This window comes from Macrobrachium nipponense, chromosome 40, assembly GCF_015104395.2.
Source record: "Macrobrachium nipponense isolate FS-2020 chromosome 40, ASM1510439v2, whole genome shotgun sequence".
Classification (NCBI taxonomy): Eukaryota; Metazoa; Arthropoda; class Malacostraca; order Decapoda; family Palaemonidae; genus Macrobrachium; species Macrobrachium nipponense.
The window spans coordinates 45223047-45245032 of NC_061101.1; the positions used below are offsets into that span (position 1 = coordinate 45223047).

At 43.7% G+C, this 21986-nt stretch overlaps 1 protein-coding gene across 1 annotated transcript in view; it reads right to left on the bottom strand.

Annotated features, from left to right (window-relative positions):
- Positions 1-21986, bottom strand: part of LOC135212132 (uncharacterized) — a 128149-nt gene that overhangs the window by 37315 nt on the left and 68848 nt on the right. Inside the window, exons 5-7 of the mRNA XM_064245537.1 lie at positions 12058-12203; positions 6838-6976; positions 4630-4820 (exon numbers count right to left, since the gene is read on the bottom strand). Of these exons, the coding sequence (XP_064101607.1) occupies positions 4630-4820; positions 6838-6976; positions 12058-12203 (476 nt within the window). The remainder of the gene's footprint in view (positions 1-4629; positions 4821-6837; positions 6977-12057; positions 12204-21986) is intronic.

Here is a 21986-nt window from a genome sequence, read left to right on the forward strand (position 1 = left end):
CTCTTGAAGTGTGGTTGTCTGAGAAGATCCATCCTTCTTGGTAGGGATCTTGGAAAAGTCTACGATCCACTCTACCACCTCCGTGAACCAATCCTGGGCCGGCCAAAAGGGGGCTATTAACGTCATCCTCGTCTCCTTTGACGCCACAAACTTTTTCATTACTAACCCCAGGATTTTGAATGGGGGAAAAGCATATACGTCTACTCGAGACCAATTTAGCAGGAAGGTCTCTACCAAAAGTGCTCTTGGATCTTCCACGACCGAGCAAAAAACTGGGAGCCTTTTGGAAATGAATGTTGCGAAGAGATCCACAGAGGAGTCCCCACAGAGACCAGAGATCGAGACACACTTCTTCGTGTAGGGTCCACTCTGTATGAAGGACCTGGTTCCTCCTGCTGAGTCTGTCCGCCCTCACATTCTTTACTCCCTGTACGAACCTTGTCAGCAGGGAGATGTTCCTGTGGGACGTCCAAAGCAATAGGTCTCTCGTCAGTTCGTAAAGGAACGAGGAGTGAGTCCCCCCCTGTTTCCGAATGTAGGCAAGTGCGGTGGTGTTGTCCACGTTTACTTGCACTACTTTGTTTGACACCAGAGGTTCTAGGCTCTTCAAAGCCAGATGTACGGCGAAGAGCTCTTTGCAGTTTATGTGCCAAGTCACCTGTGCTGGTTCCCAGGTGCCTGACACCTCTTCTGAGCCTAATGTCGCTCCCCAACCTTTCTCCGACGCGTCGGAGTACAACACTAGGTCTGGGTTCTGTGTTTTTAGCGAGATCCCTTTGTTCTCTTCCAGAGGGGGCAACCACCACTCTAGGTGCGACTTTATCTCCACTGGAATGGGAAAAACGTCCGAAAGTTGTCCGGTTTTCCAGCTCCAAGACTTCTTGAGGAAGAATTGAAGCGGACGTAAATGAAGTCTTCCTAGTGGGAAGAACTGTTCGAGCGAGGAAAGGTCAGTCGAAGGCTCAACCATTCCCTCGCCGACGTATGTTCCTTTTCTAAGAAGAGAGAGACTATCCGCAAACCTTTTGCGATTCTCTCTTGCGAAGGAAATACTCGAAAACCCCGAGAATCCATCCGAATCCCCAGATAGACTAGGTCCTGTCTGGGGGTCAGCTGAGACTTCTCGAGGTTCACGAGCAATCCCAACGCTTTGATCAAATCTAGAGTTAACTTTAGGTCCTCCAAGCACTGTCTCTGATCTGGCCCTGATGAGCCAGTCGTCCAATACAGCGAGACATTTACTCCTTTGAGGTGAAGAAACCTCGCCACATTCTTCATCAGGCTTGTGAAAGACCTGAGGAGCTGTGGACAGGCCGAAACACAAGGCTCTGAACTGAAAGATCCTTCCCCCCGTCATGAAACGGAGGTACTTCTTCGATGAAGGGTGGATCGGGACGTGAAAGTAGGCGTCCTGGAGATCTAGAGACACCATCCAATCTCCTTGTCGTAATGACGCTAGGACTGAAGCAGAAGTCTCCATGGAGAACTTCTCCTTCTGAACAAATTTGTTCAGAGAGCTGACGTCCAGTACTGGTCTCCAGCCTCCCGAGGCTTTCGCAACCAGAAAAAGGCGATTGTAAACCCCGGGGAGTTTTGATCCTGTACTAGTTCTATCGCTCTCTTGTCCCACATTTGTTCCACCATCGATCGAAGAGTATCCTCAGCACAGGATCTTGTACTTGGCTGATAGTTCCCTTGGTATTGACGTTAGGGGAGGAGTGTTCAGGAAAGGGATACGATATCCCTTCCTTAAGATCGCCAATGAAGACGCAGTCTGCGTTTATCAGTGTCCAGGCTTCTACAAATCCAGGAGCCTGGCACCTACTGGTGCTTGGAGGAGAGAATCTTCATTTTCCCATTTTTAAAGGGACGAAAGGCAGACCTACCTCTCTTCTCCGTAGCCTTCCTTCTTCTCAATGTGGGAGGTCTGGAGGTCGGACCACCTCGAAAGGGCTGCACAGATGTACTAGGCCTTTCCTTTCCTTGTCCGATGCAGAACAGGTTCTTTCTTTCTTGCTGACTGCGTCAGAAGATCCTGAGTCGCCTTCTCAGTTAAAGAATGCGCAATGTCCTTTACTAACTGAGAAGGGAACAAAAAGTCAGAAAGAGGCGAATACAGTAGAGCTGCCCTCTGAGCATGATAGACTGCCTTGTTAAGAAGGCGCCATATACAGTCCTTTTCTTTAGAAGACCTGCTCCAAACAATGAGGAGATTTCAAAAGATCCATCCTGTACCGCTTTGTCAATACAAGACAAATGCATAACAGGGCTTCAGGTTCGATTCCTTCCGAATCATGGGCTTTCTTGGACATCACCCCACCAGGGACCAATCTAAGAAGTTGAAGACTTCCAATACATGAAAGAGTCCCTTGAGGAGATGATCCAGTTCCGAAATTCCCCACGTAATACGTGCCGAATTAAGACTTTGTCGACGTGAAGCGTCAACTAAGGTCGAAAAATCTGCTTCCGTTGTAGAAGGAGAGCAATACCCATATTCTCTCCCGTCTGATACCAAATGCCTCTTTTCCCCAGCTAATCTTGCTGGAGGCATGCAGAAGACTGTTTCTCCCCCCCCCCCCCCCCCCCCCCCCACTAGTCTTTTTAGAGTTCATCCATGAGTCTAAGGATTGTAAGGCCCTCTTCATCGAAATGGTGGGCTTCATTTTGAGAAAAGACGAAGGCTTCTTCGTCTTAGCACTAGAAAAGAGCGAGCGCGGAGAAGGAGGAGCGGCAGGAGTCAACTCGTCTCCATACTCCTCAAGAAGCAGGGTAGTCAAAACCTTATAGTTAGACAGACCCTCTCTTCCATGATATTCATCATCCGAGTTTTCATCCAACTCGGGATCTACATGAGTCTCCGCTCTCCTTTCCGTACGTTCCTCTTCTGGAGGAGACAAACTCCTAATAGGAGAGGGACTAAGGGAATGATAATCTTTTCTCTTTCCCGCTTTAATAGTCTTGGAAGGCGCCACAAGCTCAGGCTTCTCTTGAAATTAGAAGACGCTTTCCACTCCCTTCCCGCTTGTATGACGCTTCCCGTTCGCCAAGCGTCCTGGCTGACGTCTGTTGCTGACGTCTTGATGACGCTTCGCGCCTGGAAGACGCTCCGCTCTCCAAAGGCGTCCTACTTGGCGTCACAATATTGGTCGGAGCGTCACATCTATGATCCGATTCCAATGACGCTTCACGTCTACAAGACGTCTTACGTCTCTCTGGCGTTACGAAACTTTCGTAAGCCACCGTTCTCGTTCTCGAACTCGAAGCTTCTGTAAGACGTTTAGCAGCTTCACGTCTGCATGACGCTTCTCGTTGAGCAGGTGAGAGAGGACGAGACCTCTTAATTGGAAGCGTCACGTCCTTCCGACGGGGCGCTAAAACTCCCACTAGAGAGGACAGTTGCTCTTGAACTGCCATAATTATCTTCCTTGACGCTTCTCCCACGTCCAGTGCATGACGCCTTTCGTCATCACTCGGGGGAGAAGAAGGAAAGGGTACTTCTGCGTACACGTCAGGTGACGCTGACGCCACCTTCGCTTTCTTAATAAAAAGAAGGAGCGTCATCTGAGAAGCGCTCTGGGCTAGAATCTATTTTCATGGGTTCCTTCAAATGACGCTTCCAGCGGTCTCGACAAGTTCGACTCCTTCCACCCTCGTTTAGGTGAGGGAGAGGGAGAGGACGAGAAAACACTCGCGAAGGACGCTTTTTCTATAGCGCCCTTGAGCCGCCTGCCATGAAGCAGAGCTAGCTGAAGGGACGTCTGACCGTTGGGGATTCCCCAGACCTCCTTAAGGCTTCGACTTTCCTTCTCCTCTGGGCATGGGAGCTTGGAAGAGGTCTAGGCCTGGGAGCGTCGCAGGGACGATCAAACGCCCCCTCCACAACACTGGGAGAACTCACTTCACTGTAATGCTCACTTTCACTAGCCTTACCTTTGAAGTCAGCCATCTTGGACTTCATGTCTCTAATTGTAGCTTTCAGATTGGCGATTTCCGAGGCCGAATCCGAAAAAGCACTCTGAGAATGAGATACATAGGGAGAATCTACATCAGTAGGATTAGAATTATCCGTGAAAGGCTCAATAGGCCTTGAACTCACACCTTTCAGACGTCTAACCCTATCCCCTCTCTAACTTCTTCAAATAAGAAGTCAAAGTCTTCCACTCTCCTGCATTTAATCCCTTGCATTCCTTACAAGTATTATTAGCAGAACACTGAAACCCCCTACATTTACGGCATACAGTGTGAGGATCAACCGAAGCTTTCGGTATCTACCCTGCAGCCTACATTCAACACACATTCTCCACACTCACAATTGAATCCGAGACTACTGAGAAAAATCCAAAAGAGTTATTCCAAAAACAGTCCTAAAAAGCCGAGAAACGATGATCAAAGGATGAAATATGAATCTAAGTCAGGAGGTAATAGCAACAATGTTGATACCACCGGCGACAGAGAAAATATGATAGAAAACGGGGATGGTTCTAGTCCTGCCGCCCAGGGCAGCAGGCGGTAGATCACCTGACCTACCTGTAGCGAGTGGCGCGAAATTTGAATTTCTGTCGGGGACGACGGAGTCTTAGCTATGTATATATCTGACAGGTAAGTTGATTGTATGAAAAAGCTACACACCTTGTAAGTTTAAAACGGCTGGCATATCTGCGAATCCGGCTCACAAAGCTGGTCCGAAGGCTTTTATTGCCAACCAGGACCTCTATTGCCTCTGTTACAGAAGTGCAATCACCCAGGGAGCGGAGTACTGGCAGGTGTTTCAGAAGAAAAGCAACTCCATACTGAGTTATGCCAGTTCCAAGGATATCAACCTGAAAGGATATAAACTCATTAAAAGCTAATACTCTGAAATGCTATTACAACAGGATTCTTAATACCAAAAACATAAACTACACTTTATTTCGATTCATCTGTCTGCCAAAAATTAACATTCACTGACACATGGTCATGGCAACACTGTGGGATGTACCGCCCCACGACAGAAGAAGAGAGAAAAATTTAGCTGACGTAACACGAGAGAGAATAACAAACGAATGCTTTTGAGAGACAAGAGAGAGAGATACAAAAGAGAGCAGAGGAGAAAGAAATAACAGTGATCCCACTGTCTTAAAGCATCATATTACAGGACTAGGCCAAAACTTTATTTTCAAACTTGATTGACAAAATTCAATACTTTTAATATGAAAATTTTAACATTAAATAATATACCTTACCCTTTGATAAGTTAATGCTCATTTAAGTTGACTTTTCGTTATCACTTATTATCTATTCTTTGTTATTGTTACCCAGATCAAGGTAAAATCGGCACTTCATAAAATAACACATCTCTCAATGTGCCTCCAATAATTGTTTTTTTAATTTCCCTTATGTATTTGGACTAACAAATACTCTTCAGATTAACAAACACTCTTCAGTGATGTTTAGCTTTTGCTGTATTTAGTAACAGAGAAGGGGAATGAATTCTTGCACATAGGCCTAAGCTGATTTTACCTCACACCAGCTATGACTATTCATAAAGTCTATTTATGTTAACAAAATAATAGACAAGCTCACAGTCAGAGCCCAATACTACTTTTTAAAGTTTTCTGAGTTTGTAGCAAATAAATGGTTGAATGTGTGAGAGGCAGAAATGTATTTAAAAAACCATTAAAAATAAGGTGCTTCATCACTGGGAAAACATTTTGAATGATTAGCTTCATCTAGGATAAGAACATTGGTAATTCCTTTTTCCTTTTTAGGATGAGCACCTTGATAATAATATTCTTTCTCCTTTTAAATCAATCTTTCTACAGTTATTACATACATCGACAAACTAATGATTTCCATAAAATATAGTCCGACTCTGTTAATAGCCAATTCTCTAATTTTCTCCTGACAGAATTTTAAAGAGCTATTGTAGCATTATTCTCAACGCCCTGTGCACTATAGATCTAACGTTTTATTCTTATGATGTGATTTCTACTTCATTTCATACAAGCAATATATGGAAAATTTGTATTGGGATAAGCATGATAGAAAGACAATATCAAGTAAACAAACTTTGGATTAGCTAGGAATTTTGTGATCTTTATCAATCAAAGAGAAATTTATAAAGAAAAGACATAACTGCAACATGTATGATAGATGCTGGTAGGAATATGTAACAAGATGAATGCTTCTAAGAAGACATAAATCTAAATCTAAGCAATGACTCAAGTCTGTAGTACTGTTTCCTATAATATGGGCTATCATAAAATGCCTAGAACAATCTCTATAGAAAATACTATGCACTCAAGTCATTTGGCATATTTACAATAGTTAACATTTTAAAGAACACTTGCATAAAATAGTATACTGTTTAGTAAAAAAAAATCAACTTTCACATCAGATAAGTGCACTTCTCAACTTTCAGCTGAAGCTCTGAATCTGAAAATCACATTAGGTAATTTCCCAAGGACCCTCTGGTTGTTTATACTATAAATTCACCAGTATTTCTTACTGGTACATAGCTTTTAAATCATTATGTCCTGGGTATATCTGTAGTAAATCAAAAAGGAAATATTTATCTTTATGTAAAATTATTTCTGCACTTTCTTGTGTTTAATCCCATGTCCTCCACACAAATTTAAGTGCTCTGGTAATAATTCAAAGTCTATTTGGTAATATTTGAATAAGATAAAATTAAGCCAATCAGCCGCTAAAATCACTTTATGCAAAAACTCCCTGAATATTTGCCCTTGTAAAGAGAAACCTGACTTAAAAGTGTTAAGGATGATGATAGCGGTGCTGATCTTGGTAATAAAATTCAAAATCTACAAAACAATATAAAACATGAAGACTTGAAATTACCTCAGATAATGTAGAACAGCAGGGATTGAGATGAAACGAACGCACTCTCAGTTCGTGAAGGTGTCTCCCTTTCCGTAGCAAATGATTATCAGGAAATCTCAAGCAAAGAGCTTTCAACCCTTCATCAGTGACACAATAACTGTTATAACCACAGAATGTACAAATTAGTTTTGCTATCCTAAAATAAAACCAAGATGCAAAATTTAATACTTACATCAATTAAATATATCTACATAAAACCAAAGTGCCTGACCCATAAGTGTAATATGTAATAATATAAATAGTACATAAGGAAATAAACAAAATAATTTATAAAAACCTACAAACTATCAAGCCATCAAAAATAAACTGAGTTTGCTTCAAAGAATTCTTGAACCTTTAAAAATAGAAATCTTTCATATATACAACCACCCAGGTTAACTCTGAATCTTTTAATAATGCCTAATAATGTTTTCAGGTAGCATACACACAAAAAAGAAAGAATGGGTCTATATAATTAACCCTGAAGATAATATTTTAGCAACAGTTCTTACTACAAAAATAAAAAGACTAGTGAACTTAACTGCTTTCTGTAAAAAAAAAAAAAAAAAACTACATAAAACTTCAGCATTCATTTTGGTACTTTCTATTAAATAGAGCTTTGTTATATATAAAAAAGCCAAACTGATAAAACTGCTCTGAGTAACAAGATAACCATGTACTAAAATGATAAATAGCAACCATCTAATGAATATACAGTACAGACAGTCCCAAGTTATTGGCAATAATAAAGTTATGGTGCCAAAACATACTAACAGAGGCGCCATAAATTGCAGAGTTTCAGTTAATGGCGGTTTTCGTTTATTGGCAACTGCCCCATGGGAACGGAACCCACGCTGTTAACCGGGGAGTCCCTGTAACTGAACTTCCAAAATTTTCATGAAAGCCTATATGCCAGTGTGTGACTTTAGAGCTTTGTTCCTACATAATAAAACCTTTGCTTCAAATAACCCAAAACAGGACATGACAGGAATGGATGTGAGTGAACAAAGACGTACAACTTTTGTATATTTACTACTTGAACAGCTTATCACCCATACTCACTTTTTATGTCACATGACCAGGAGCCCAAATTATGATATTGACATAACACAACACCTAACACTTACAAAAATACTTTGAGCATCAGAAAAATGGTAAAATTCCCTTCCTGTATCACAATATTTTCAGAGCAGCTAAAATACCATAGACTTCCATAGTAAGTTTAAGGCCGCATAACACCTCTTCAGTTACTATAGATACAGGCAGTTCCCAGTAATCAGTGATCTGGTTTTATGGTGGTTGCCTAGAGCTGAAAAACACTGATTTCCAGTTATCAGCAATGACAAAGTATTGGCACCAATACATACCTAACAGAGGTGCCATAATCCAGTTATCAGTGACAATAAGCAGAGAAAATTGTCAATTTTTGGTTATCAGCAATTTTTTCTTATTATCAAGCTGTTGGAAAGGAAGGCCTGCCAATAACCAGGGTCTGCCTGTGCAACTAAAAATCCAATTTAAATGCCGTTGTTGGATTTGGAACCATTAGGAAGAATAAATTTGGAATCACTGTACACAATTTTAATTACAAATTTATCAGACTCCTCCAATACCATATCCTTCTTAACTCAAGTATTGGAGTTAATGTGGCTTTTCTTAGCAGCATTCACTTTAGGGTGTGACATCATTGCCTACATGAGTTAGGGTAGAAGAGAGACTTTACCCTTGGCAGGCAACTTTTCTAGGACACTCAGAAATCAAACAAGTGGGTAGAAGGGACTGTTTAGCCTTAGTAGGCAACCCTTCTAAGAGAAGGTTTCTGAATACAAATCTTGTTCTCCAACCTTGACTGTGCCATTGCCATCATACCATGACCTTCCATGGTCTTGGGTTGAGTTCCTTTGCCTGAGGGTACAACCAGGCATTTGCCCTCTTTTTTTGTTCACTTTCTTGTTTTTTCGAAAAAGTGTGTAGGACAGGCTGATGAGAAAGCAAAAGATCCTCGGTGGATTATCAGGAAAGTGCCTTCAGTTTACCTAATCTTTTTCTTACAAGTGTTTTATTACTAAATCCCTCCTGACTGTCCTCCCCCGTTGTTGTGGCAAACCATGTGGATTTCTTTTGCCTTACAAGGTGTGCCAGCCTCACCTTGTTGATCAGTTGATTCCAGCACTTTCTTCAATAACGTTTGGTGATGTTTATTTATACTCTCAGAATTTTAGTAAATAATGTAAATATTGTTGTTGTTGATTGTATTATTTTTTTATTGTTCTGTTGATTTTTACAATATTGCTGTTGTTATTTGGAGTTTATTTGTTTTGATTCTGATTTTTTTTTGTTAATTCTAATTATTTCGGGAGACATTGAGAGGAAGCCTAGGCCTGTTACCCATTATAGCAATGAAAATTGCAAAGTACTTTACTCAAATATGCTGGGCTAAGACCAAATTTTCTTGATCTTAGTGACATATAAACAACAGGTACACCCTCACTGTGTACTCCCATCATCTGCACACCTCTACAGCGTAGCCTCTTCCAGGTATTGGTCATGGTGTATCCTTGCACCACTCCATCTTTAACCTTGCTGCTGCCTGACTCCTGTGTTGGCCGGAGTGTCTTTCCCTTCCGTGCAATTTCTTGAATTGCCAGCACCCTTCTTACAAATTGTTGAGTGTGATCTAGTAATTATCTAGAGGAAATTAGCAAAATGACCACTACTGAGGTCCAGGCTATACTGTAATTAGGAGAAAAGCTTGGCTATGCGGGAACAGAGTTGCAAGTATTTATCCGAAAAACCTAGGACGAGGCCAGGAAGAGAAGGATGGAGAGCAAGAGAGAGAGAAGGAGCAAGAGCATGAATTAAAGATAAGGGACAAAGACAGAATTGGCCCAGCTCCAATCCTCACAAGCTCCATCAAATGGTACTCCTCCAAATGTGCCAGGCTCACCAGCCTTGCTGTCCAAACGCTCATTCCTCAGTGGGATGATAAGGATCCTGTTAGGTGATTAAAAGAAGTGAAGTCAGTGTTCCAGACATGTGCTGAGGCTATCCAGAAGGCCGTGATAGAGGCCTACAAGCTGAGGCCAGAACATTGGTGCTGGCAGTGGCGTGGACTCTCCAAGCTCCCAAAGCAACCTTGGGCTGACTGGGGCTTTCAGAAGGATAGGCTTCGCACTCTATGGCTTGGGGCTGCGAAGTGTGCTACCATCGAGGACCTCTAAGAGCTTTTCAAAACAGGACTTCCATAGAACACCCCACTAGAGCTCTCCCTATACATTACTGAGAAGACGCCAGCCACCTTTAGGGCTTGCTGCGAGTATGCCCATGAGTACGAGCTCATCCAGCCTGACTCAGGGTCCTAGCGCACTGCTCCACCCACTTTCTCTGTTCCAGCTGGCAAGCCTAAGCCCAAGCAAAATCAGGCTTCCTCCACCAAATGCAGCCACTGCAGGAGACCCAATCACTCAGATGCAGAATACCGGGCAAAGCAGGTGGCTGCACCCTCCAGTGTGAGCCATAAGTCTAAACTTGAGGGTTGGGGTCCAAGAAGGAACTATTCTAATGCATACTGCGAGGCTTGCAACACTACAGGACATGTTAAGAACTGGTCAGGTTGTCCAAAACAAGCTTCTCACCATTTCCACTCGAGACACAACCCGCAGCCAACCTGCCAAAGGGGAGATCACTGTTGCTCCACTTGAAAGCGACGTCCCACCACAGTTGGTCTGAGCCTTTGAGGATAATGGTGCGGACGTTTCCCTGATCTCAAGGCACCAGGTGCCTGCTGGTGCCCAAGTTCGGGAGGATGAACGTATGATACTCAGATGGATTGATGGAGTAACAAGGGACCTCCCTACTGTGACAGTTGGGAGTTGTGAGTGATGTAGCCCATGAAGGTTATGGCATACTCCTAGGCTAAGACCTTATCCTTACCAAGTGCAGAGCAGCTCCAACCTCTAAGATGAAGAATCCTTGAGCCCTTTACAGGACACCCATAGTGCTGAACAAGTTTCATAAGTATCATCAATTTGAACGACTAAAGTCCCTTGTATTCCAGGGGAACCCATCTCTGTTTCCAATTCAAGAGAGGCCGTTGCTACAAATCTCAAAGAGGAAAGTACTGCTCTCGCTGACGGGGGTGGCCCTTCAAGCTTCCAACCTAAGGACCCGTCTTGGTCCTCTACCCTGAACCAGCAACCGGTTGGTATAGCTGGGAATCAAGCAGATGTGGATCAAAACTGCAGATCAATCGAGCACTAACTACCCTCTGCCAGTGCCAGCAGAGAAATCACCAGTCATTCTAGGCATCAACCCCAAAGATGGTTAAAATGGGAATTCATTGTCTTTTGTGCCAGTTGACACCTACCAGCCACCTCTCGGTTTTCTTTCTCAGAGTTCTTTTATGACAACTGGTCCCAACAAATAGACATCAAAATACAGCATGTTTTTATAAGTACAGTGGACCCCCCGTATTCGCGTTCTCCGGATTCGCGGACTCACACATTCGCGGATTTCTCTCGGGAAAGTTTCCCTGCATTATTCACAGAAAATTTGCGCATTCGCGGTATTTTTCTATGAGAAATATCACAAATTCCTGGTTTTTTTTTATCAATTTCATCATAAAATGCACTTTTTGTGATAAAACTATTAAAAAAACCAAGTATGAAAATTTTTTATGGTTTTTCTTAAGTTTTAACTAACAAAATAGGCTGTTTTTAGCGTTTTTATAAGGGTTCCAAACATTTGCGGATTCTAACTATTCACGGGGGGGTCTGGTACGCATCCCCCGCGAATACGGGGGGACCACTGTAATGTCTTATAGATAAAATAAATCATAAAAAGGGCTTTTATGGCCTGAATGACAGAGACCCAGATTAAAACTCAAGACCAAAGAGTATGAGAGAGCATTGATCTGTGGTCTTTTTGTGAGACATTCATACATGCCTGAGAGATACGTTGACAAAACCAGTATAAAGGTAAATTATTTGAGACTGCAATACCCCTAGGACTTATTATAAAGGAAAAGGCAACAAGGAGAATGTCTGGAGTCTTGATTCTGATGAAAATAGATCCTGATGATTCTCACAGGACACAAAAGACTGTCCTTGTCAAATAAGTAACTCTTTCCCAGATTAATTACAACTACTACTGATAAACTGAGTAACGACTTTTGCAAAGATACAAAGTATAATTAATTACCTGTAACACATACGGAATTCTTTAAGTCTTGGAGCACTCTGTCCCACAGCGGCAAGTATTTCATTGTTTGCACCATACATTAGGTGCAAAGTGGATAACTGTGACAACGGTGCCAGTGCTGACAGTACAGAACACGGAGAGGGAACCTTGAAAAACACAAAACATCAGTACATAATAGGAAATATTGAATACAGTTTTACCTTGCATTAGTACTAAAGGTACAAATTTAATATAAACATTTTGCCCAGGCCAGGGTCTGCTACAGTTCACATCATTAATAATTATAACATTGCTTTTGGACCTTACAATTTATTTTCACCCAAAAAGTGCATATTAATACACTACACAGACATTTCTAATTTCCAATTCTCTCAACTACACAATCATTTTAGGAAAATCAATGAAAGAATAATGGTAGACACAAGTTTATGATAATAGTGCTTCCCCACTTTTATGTGGGAATAGGTTCCAAAACATAACGTGGAAATGCAAAATCTGTGGAAAAGTAAAAATCCCCTCTAAAACTGCTTATAACTGGCTTATAACTGCCAAAAACCTCGTATCTCTTAAACTAAAATGCTTATAACTGCCTACTTTAACATTTTCACTGCTTTATATGCTAGTTCAAACAAGAATATACCTTAAATTATCATACTAAAACAATTTAATACCATTTCAAACAAAAATACATCCCAAACCATCATCCCAAAACACCCAAAGTAACCTAACATTAAAGTGCTCACATACTACTGTTACTCTAAAGTAGGCTATATACACCCTTAAAATGCCTATAACTGCCTTTTTTAACAGTTCATCGGCAAACTTGACAGTTCAAACAAAAATATACCTTAAACTATCATCCCAAAACACCCTAATATCATTTCAAAGTCATGTTGCAAAATATGTACCAGCCTATGTACAAACATTACACTAAGTATCCCCTATCATTCACAGGCACATTTTCTTTGGCCTACGTAACTTCATGCATCGCTTTGCGCCTACATTTTATGTATGTTGATATTTTCCTGTGTAGTTTAGAAAGACAGGACACACACATACATCCAAACAGAATGCTAGGTTTGTTACATCATGTTAGTATTTTTGTGATTACTCATAAAAGGATTTTGACGTAGGAAAAAATCTATTCTGGGCGATGGGTTCGTGTCGCCCAGTGAAATAATCTTTTAGTTCATTATTTCTAAGGTAAATGAGCTAACAAATACCAGAGAAAAAACAAATCAAAGAAGATGTCAGTATAACTGACTCGCTCACGCCAAAATAAAGAAGGGTGTCGGTATAGTAACTGGGGCGAGTGAGACCACTACCACGAACTTCTTGCCATTTAGAATTCTCCTATATCAAAATTCCCAAACGAGAGAGCCTATCCACAGGTCGAGGCGGCAACTACTACCACGCCACGCCGATCACCGCGCCTCTGGTGGCCATCCTGAAGTTAGCAGGCAATCTTGGGTGGCAGGGCAGGGCAGTGGTGGATTTCACTGGGAGACACGAACGCCCATCGCCCAAATAGATTTTTCCTACGTCAAAATCCTTTTTCTGGGCTCAGTTTTGTGTCGCTGCGTGAAATAGTACCAGAGAAATAGCACAAGATTGAAGAAAATACAAGAGGGTCTCAATAAAACCAAAAAACCAAAAATTATAAATTTACAAGTAAACATATCCACTTAATCTCTAAATGTGAGATAAATCATAGTAATTGTTTCTTACAAACATGTAAAAAATTATTTTAAAAAGTATACAAAACAATGTTACAAGGCATCAAAATATTATTATATGATAGTGTGTGTATCTTAACAATACAATAAGGGAACACACTCAATAAATTTACATATACAATTATTGAAAATTTACAAAGCATCAAAACCATTGTAAGATGAGAGTGGGAACCCTAGCATAAAAATAAGGGAACCACACCTGTTAAGCTTATATATATACAAAAATTGTGGGTGACCCTAGCAAAAAAAAAAAATAAGGGACACACCACTAAGCCATTCAGATAAGCAGCTAAGGCTAAAGGCGAAGTGTAGAGCAGTACGGTAGGATGGCGAATGTTAATGAGGCAGGCAGAAAGGAGATCTGGATCTTCAACTATAACTACTGGCAGAGTCAGGAGAACTATGTTTTCCTGCTGCCACTGCTGAAAATTTAAGAGATTTTAGGGACTTTAAATAGTGTCGCTTAAACACTGTCGGCGATTTCCATCCAGTATACTTTTCAAATCATCAAAGTTTCATGTGGCTGGAAATAGTTAATTGAGGTGGCTACTGCCCTGACATCATGTGCTTTAGGGAAAGATTCAGGGTTTGCTTGTTTAATAAAGTAGAGGATCTGTTGTCTTATGCCTTTAATTGATAAAGTGCCACCCTTTTCTCTCCTAAAGAGGGGACCCAAAGAGGAGAGAATGTCCTAGACAGAAAGGCTCGTAGGTCATTACTGGACAAAGAGAAGGGTCTTGAGGAAGAGGAATGACTTTCCAACCAGGTTCCCACCTCAATAAAGGATCCTCATTTTTAGCTAAAAAGCTGCGATCCGGGGAGAGTAGAAGTTCTCCTGAGGGGAGAAATTCTATATGTCCCGTATCTCTGGACAGAGCCGACAGTTCTGAAATTCTAGCTCCTGAAGCCAGGCTTAGCAAAAATAATGTTTTTCTTAAGAGCATTATAAACGACAAGTTGAGTTGTCAGTATCTGAAGCCAATTTGAGGACATCATTATTTCAAAAACCATGACAGAAGAATAGGCCTTACAGAAGGTCTAAAGTCTAGCCACAAGCCTTGTGGAATAGACGAAAATAGGAATCTGTTAAGTCTATGTTAAAACCCATTTGAAAGATCTTCTTCAAGGCTGATTTATTTGTAGTAATAGTGCTAGCTGCTAACCCCCTTTTTCAAACAGGACCTAAAAAAGGATATAGCTGAATTGATAGTCATAATTTTGATGTTTGATTCCTTCAGGAAAGATGCCAACTTTTTACTGCAGACGTCATACTGCCTCAAGTTGAATCCCTTTTATCTGATTCCCAGGAAAAGGATATTCTGGGGATCTATACTGCATCTTTTTTAGCCGCAAATTTCATGAAGTCCATAAAGTTAAGGCTTTGAGAATTCCTGATGGAAGCGAACACAGTCTTCATTTGTACTGACTGAGAGAGTCCTGTGGATTGGGAATCCGGGGTTTGGGGGGCGAAGACCCAATTCCAGAAGCAGGGATACCATTTGCTCTTCGACCAGTCCGGTGTTACTAGTGCCACTTGTCCCTTGAAAGTCCTGAGTTTGTTCAGAACTTTCAAGAAGAAGATTCACTGGAGGAAAGATGTAAATCTTCTTCCACTGTTCCAGTCTATGGACAAGAGCGTCTGGTGGCATATGCCAGAGGGTCCAGGTTGGGAGCCACATAGCATAAGAACTTGTGGTTCGCTTGAGAAGCGAAGAGATCGACTTGGAGACCTGGGACCACTCCGGCGTAATCCATTGAAACGAACTGTTGTCCAAGAACCATTCTGACTCCAAGGGAACTGACCTGGGATAGAGCGTCTGCTATCACATTCCTTACTCCCGCCAGGTGGGTGGAGGGGAGAGGGTGCCATTTGTACTTGTGCCGCCAGGGAAAAGATGGCTATCATGACATTGGGTTTAGACTGTCCTTGATTTGGAACCTCCCCTGTTTGATGCAGTGTACTACTACTGCGCTGTCCAGAACCAATTTTACATGAGAGTTCTTTGGTGGAAGGAGCCTCTTTAGGGTCAGGAACACTACCATGGCTTCCAATACGTTTATATGTGAAGCTGGCGGAATTGTGGTGACTAAGTTCCCTGAACCTTCTTGAACTGAGATACCCTCCCCAACCCGCTTAATGACGCATCTGTGTGGATAGTTTTATTACCGGAGGAGGATATTGAAGAGGTACCGACATGGACAGATTCCTCATCTGTGTCCAAGGACGCAGACTGTTCCGAAGGATTTTGCGGATTGCTGACAACTTGTCCCGGATCTGACATTTGCTCTTGAGCGCCAGATCCGGTGTTTTATGTCTTTTCAGTTTGGGCTTCATCAAGATGTTTGTAACTGAAGCAAACTGTTCAGAGAACCTAGGATCCTTTCCCTCCTGGTTTCTCCTTGAAGCATATTTGTACTTTAAAAGAAAATTGCTTTACTGACTTCATTATTTCCTTCCTCTTGGCTATTGGAATTGACAGATTGTGGAGGATAATCCCCATTGGATGCCTAGCCATTAAAATCGGGACTCCGGAGTGAGTCTTGATTTTCCCTTGTTTATCAGGAACCCAGATTTCCATTCCAGGAACTGAATTACTTCTTTGTGCTTTTCGGCATTCCTCGACGGTTGGCCGCCCAGATCAACCAATCGTCGAGGTATGCTACTACCATTATCCCTTGCGACCTCAGTTGTTGAACGACTACTACTGCTAATTTCGTGATACCCTGGGAGCTACGTTCAGCCGAAGGCATCACTTTGAATGAGAATGCCTGGTCCCCTAGCTTGAAGCCTAAATAAGGGCGAAAGTGTCTCGCTATTGGGATATGATAGTATGCGCCTGTAAGATCGATATAGGTGGTGACGGCCCCACGGGGAAGTAAGGTCCGTACCTGCGAGATGGTCAGCATTTTGAACTTGTCGCAGCGAATGGATAAGTTTTGTAACTGGGTACAAGTCTAAGATTACTCTTCTTTTTCATGAGCCTTTCTTTGGCACGCTGACAAGCGACCTTGAAATTTTAAATGCTTGACTCTCGATATTGCTCCTTTTCTGAAGGAGTTCCTCCACATAATCTGTCAATTCCTTCGATGGAAGTTGAAGGAATGGTCTGTGGAAGGAGGCCCTTGATCCAACTCCAACCCAGACCTTTTGACACAATACTTTGTGCCCATTTGCTGAACCCCCACCGATGCCGGAAGAGGAACAGCCTCCCTCCTACCTTGGGGATCTCACTGCTGCTGTGCTGGTGAGCTCCACGGCCTCCACTGGAAGTGTTTTCCTCTGTTGATAACTCTGCTGATCCTCTGACGAAACGTTCTCTGGCCTCTACTTCCCCTGGCAAACCGGTTGAAGTGCTGAAAAGTCCTGGCCTTCCATACACTTGGTTGAACGCCTCCGTGGAGACAGGCGTAAGAGGTGGATTGGCTGAGCCTGAGGTGAGATCAGGAGGATAGGTTTTGAGTTTGGCTCTTCGTTGTGGCAGCAAGGTTGAACCTCTTCGACTTTTTCACAGTTTCTTACCTGAAGCAGAACGATCCTGCTTTCTCTTAGCGGAGAGACCCCAACAATCTTTGAGACCTCTGGTTGAGTCTCGTAGCCTCGTTTTGGACCTCTTTAACCGCTGACTCCGGGAAGAGGTCCCCCCCGCCCCCCAGAATGTTGGAGGAAAGCAACTTATTTGGCTCCTGCCGAATAGTTGCTTCCTGGAGGACATGCTTCCTGCAGTTGACTCTCGCAACCACAACTCATAAAGTCCGATTGGACTGTATAAGTCTGTGATTTAGTCAAAAGCTTGAAGAGCGGTTTCCGATGCATGGGAAAGGGCCGCTACTTCTGTTATAACCATCGTGTTTAGAGTTCTTGCCAGCCTGGACCTTGCCTCGAATTCTGTTTGAATGAGGTTGTCCGGAAGTCTTGGGAGTTTTTCACCGAAACTGATCCATAGCGCAGTCCGGTTTAAACTTTCCCCACTGTGAAGGTGGCTGGCAAGTCCTCCCACATATCGCCAAACGAAGGGAACAAAGGAGATTGTGGGATCTGCCTCCCTGAACTGCCGCAAAGGATCCCCTTTTAAGCCTGCTTGAAATGGTGACGCTAGCAATCTTCGTCAGGAAAGGTAAGTGGCGCTTCCTCTTCCTCGTGAAGATTGTGAATTGGCTCTTAAAGGCTTGAAGCCTGGTGTTAATGCCAGTCCCATTCTTCGAGACAGCGGAGCCATTCCCTCTTGTGCCTGATCCCTAGAATAGAGAACTGTCCTCCTTCGAGTCTTGTCCTACCTATTCAATGCCGACTCCCGTCAGCCTGGCCATAGCCAATGAAAGGAGGCTGCAAATTTTCAGGTAGAACTCGAAGTCTTCAATCCTTCGAGTTCCACACTCCGGGATGGAGATGCGACCATCTTGGAAAGGAGCGAAAGACCGCTACTCTCCAAGGGTTACTCATGGAGAATGGCGGGAGGGACTCATATGGAGGGAGCTGAAGGAGACTGGCACTAGCTGCTGGAGTAGCAGCTTGCGGAGCCTGATTGAAGCCCGACAGGAGGTTCTCTTGCGTGGACATCCTGTCCGACGCTGGGTAAACATCTGCTCCATACTAGATCTTAAGAACCTACTAGATCTCCTACCTGCTGCATCATTCCGGCAGAAAATCAGCAGGATCAGCCAGCTTTTACTGGCGCAGAAGCGAATGAGGTCCCCAAAGGACTACCCTAGTGGAAGGAGAGACTACCGACTCCGCCGGAGTGCGTATCTCTCTTTGGAGGACTTGCTCCTCGACCCTTTTAGGAAGTGAAGCCGTAAGAGTGGATGCTTTCACTTTCCTCTGCTCCGGGGTGAGAAGCCGGAGACTTATGAGTTGAAGACGCCGAAGAAGTCTTTTTAGACGACTACGTCTTACTTAGGGTTTTCTGTGCTCTGTGGCCCTTCACCTTGGGGACCACAGAGGCGTCGGGTGCACTATACGGGAGCTCTGCCCCCGTAAAGCCCTGGAAGGAAGAAGAAGAAGGGACAGGAGAAGAAGATCCAGGAACGCCCAAGGGAATCCCTTGAGCGTAAACCAACATACCTAACCTCAACCACAAGTCATCCACACCTACCATAGGCTCTACATTAATGTCTAACGTGGCGACTTCCGCCGAGAATATCCTGGCCTGGTCCTTCCTTCATGCATTGCTCCACCTGACGTTGAATAGGTCGCGATCGTCGAGGCTGCCTCGTAGGGTCGACGTACCCCGTCGACTTGCCTCCGGGAAAACAAAAGGACAGCCAGGAAGGCTTTTCTCCAAAGATGTAGGGCTGTCCTTTAGCGGCGTTTTTTTCCCGATCCCCGCCGCCCAAGCTCTCAGGGTTGCGAGAGCGGTCCTCCTGACTGCGGCAGCCTGAAGGAGAGGGCGATTATTAGAACTTAAGGCTAAAGGTGAACCCTAACCATTATTACTAAATTAAGCTTAAGTTTAGCAATATATCAGAACTTCTATTGCATAAAGGTACCACTATACTAAGGAGAAACTTAAGCTTAAACATATATCAGAACTCATATTGTTATGAATGTGCTGATGAGTAAAGTACTTACCCCATCCAAAAACTGACTCACAAGCTCGTAACAGATGGAACAAGCTTCATGAAACCAGACCTGCATATCCCGCATGGCTGGTGGAGCAGGGAGGGCATGATCCCTGCAGACCTCGTGCCCGCAGGGGTCCCCTGCAACACGGCGTTACAGCCGGGATGCTGGCAGTTTGGTACCTGTAAGTGGAAAGATACATGAATATCAAAATTAGCAACTCACAGGACTACTCTAGTACTCCGCCTCATGCCGGAGATTATGAAAATTCAGGCATAACCCTCCCCTCCCTGAGAACCTTATGAGATCAACTAGGTGATACAATAACTCCGGTGTAAGCCAGAGGAGGAATTTCGTAAACCATAGGTAAATATATATATTAATGGTATATAACTATAAAATGAAATTTCCAACAAGGGCAGGGGAGGGACCCAAGCTTAAGATAAAAATACTTAAACTAACTTAAGCATAACTAAATAAAATCGGAGATGAACTCCGAAGCGCGGCGCTGTCCAATGCTGCCGGAAGAATGCCCAAAGGGCACACGCCGGAGACCAAGGAACGATGGAAAGCTAAGGACCAACTGAAAACATATCCACTCCGTTGGTTTGGCGAGCCTACCACGCCCCCTCCCGTAACCGATGGGACGCCGGGGAAGACGTGGCAGAGGCCCGCCGTCACGGGGGGGGTGGGGGGGGGGGGGGGGGGGGGGAGCGCGGAGGGAGAATCAGTTTCCCGTGTACACAGCAAGACGCCGGAGCAACCAGGGAGGGAGGGGGGAGGCCAACCCCCCAACCCTCGCCACACCGAGGCACCACAGAGCACGAGGTAGAACAAGGTCACTCCCAGCCTAACAGTCGGTCCAAGACTCCCCTACTCCCTCCGCGTAGGGAGAGAGGGATGCCGGGCCCAGATGGAGCGAGCGAGAACAGACATCCCCTCCCTCCTACTCTATGGCGAGAGGAGGATGGGGGGAAGCGACGTTGGCGGCGCCTGGCCGTACCGCGATCACGATGGACCAAGGTACGATAACACAACACCAACCTTGACTGGATCGGAAAGCCAAGGGTCTAATGCACCAAACTGACCAGGATGGTGCAACAATGCATGATGCAACAAAGACTGATAAGAGAGGATGCAACAAAACTGTAACTAACGTGGACCAAAGGACCACCGAGACCCAGGCTACAAGGCTAGATGCCCTAGGCTAACCAAAATATAACTAAACATTGATAAAAGAAAAAGAAAGTAGGGAAAAAACAATGAGTGAAAGAGAAAGGACGTCCAGGAGTGCACGACTGACTCGGAAGAAAGTCTATCACTCAGAGCTAGCCTAAGCCGATAAGGAGAGCAATGGCTAGGGTCTGGACAAGGAAACACTCGAATGCCTACGTTAGGTTAGAGAGACATGCATGCATGAACTAACACCAGGGGTAGGCTACAATCCCCTAAAACGATTGTAAAAGGCAACACGGCATAAAATGAATACTAAGACTAGAGCCACACGTGAATAAATAAAAGGAAAGGTTTCCAGGTATGGGGGAGGGGAACCGAGAACCTAACCGCAAAATGAGGCGGGACAATGCCGCCATGCTCCAACCCGGTAACCCGTATTTATACCTAAAAAACGGCAAATACAGGCACCTGGATGGAACGAAACTAAATCCACCTTTACAGGACACTTAACTTAGCTGCTGCAATCGCTGCACGTTACATCAGAAGAAGGGAAAAAGATAAATCCACAATACACAGAGCGAAAGAAAAACACGTGTGGTTTTAAGTCCGCTAACTAAGAAAGGATAGCCACCAGAGGCGCGGTGATCGGCGTGGCGTTGGGGGTGTAGTGGTAGTAGTTGCCGCCTCGCCTGTGGATCGGCTCTCTCGTTTGGGAATTTTGATATAGGAGAATTATAAATTGGCAAGAACGTTCGTGGTAGTGGTCTCACTCGCCCCCCAGTTACATACCGACACCCTTCTTTTATTTTGGGTGAGCGAGTCAGTTATACTGACATCTTCTTTGATTTGTTTTTTTCTCTGGTAATATTTGTTAGCTCATTTACCTTAGAAATAATGAACTAAAGGATTATTTCATGCAGCGACACGAACTGAGCCCAGAAATACATTTATGATAAAAAATGATATTGTTATGATACAATAAAGTAAGTTGTTCATACTTACCTGGCACTCTCCGAAGTCAGACAGAATTTCTAAACTTACAACGACACACGCAGTGGAGGCCAGGTGGTTGGTACCCATTCCCGCCGCTGGGAGGCGGGTATCAGAACCATTCCCATTTTCTATTCAGATTTTCTAGTGCCACTGTCTCCTGAGGGGAGGTGGGTGGGCACTATGAATATATATATCTGCCAGGTAAGTATGAACAAACTTTATTGTATCATACAATATCGTTTTGTTCATGAGACCTTACCTGTCAGATATACATATATATAGCTGAATCCCACCATTGGAGGTGGGCAAAAGACAGAAAAGGATTTTAGGAAACAAATTACATGTAAGGATGATTGACACCTTGGTTCCTTACCTGTTAGCATAGCTGACTTCGCGATTACTGTCACCCAAGTCTGGCTTCTGCTTTAACTAGAGTCCTCCAGCAAGGTAGTGACCTGTATAGC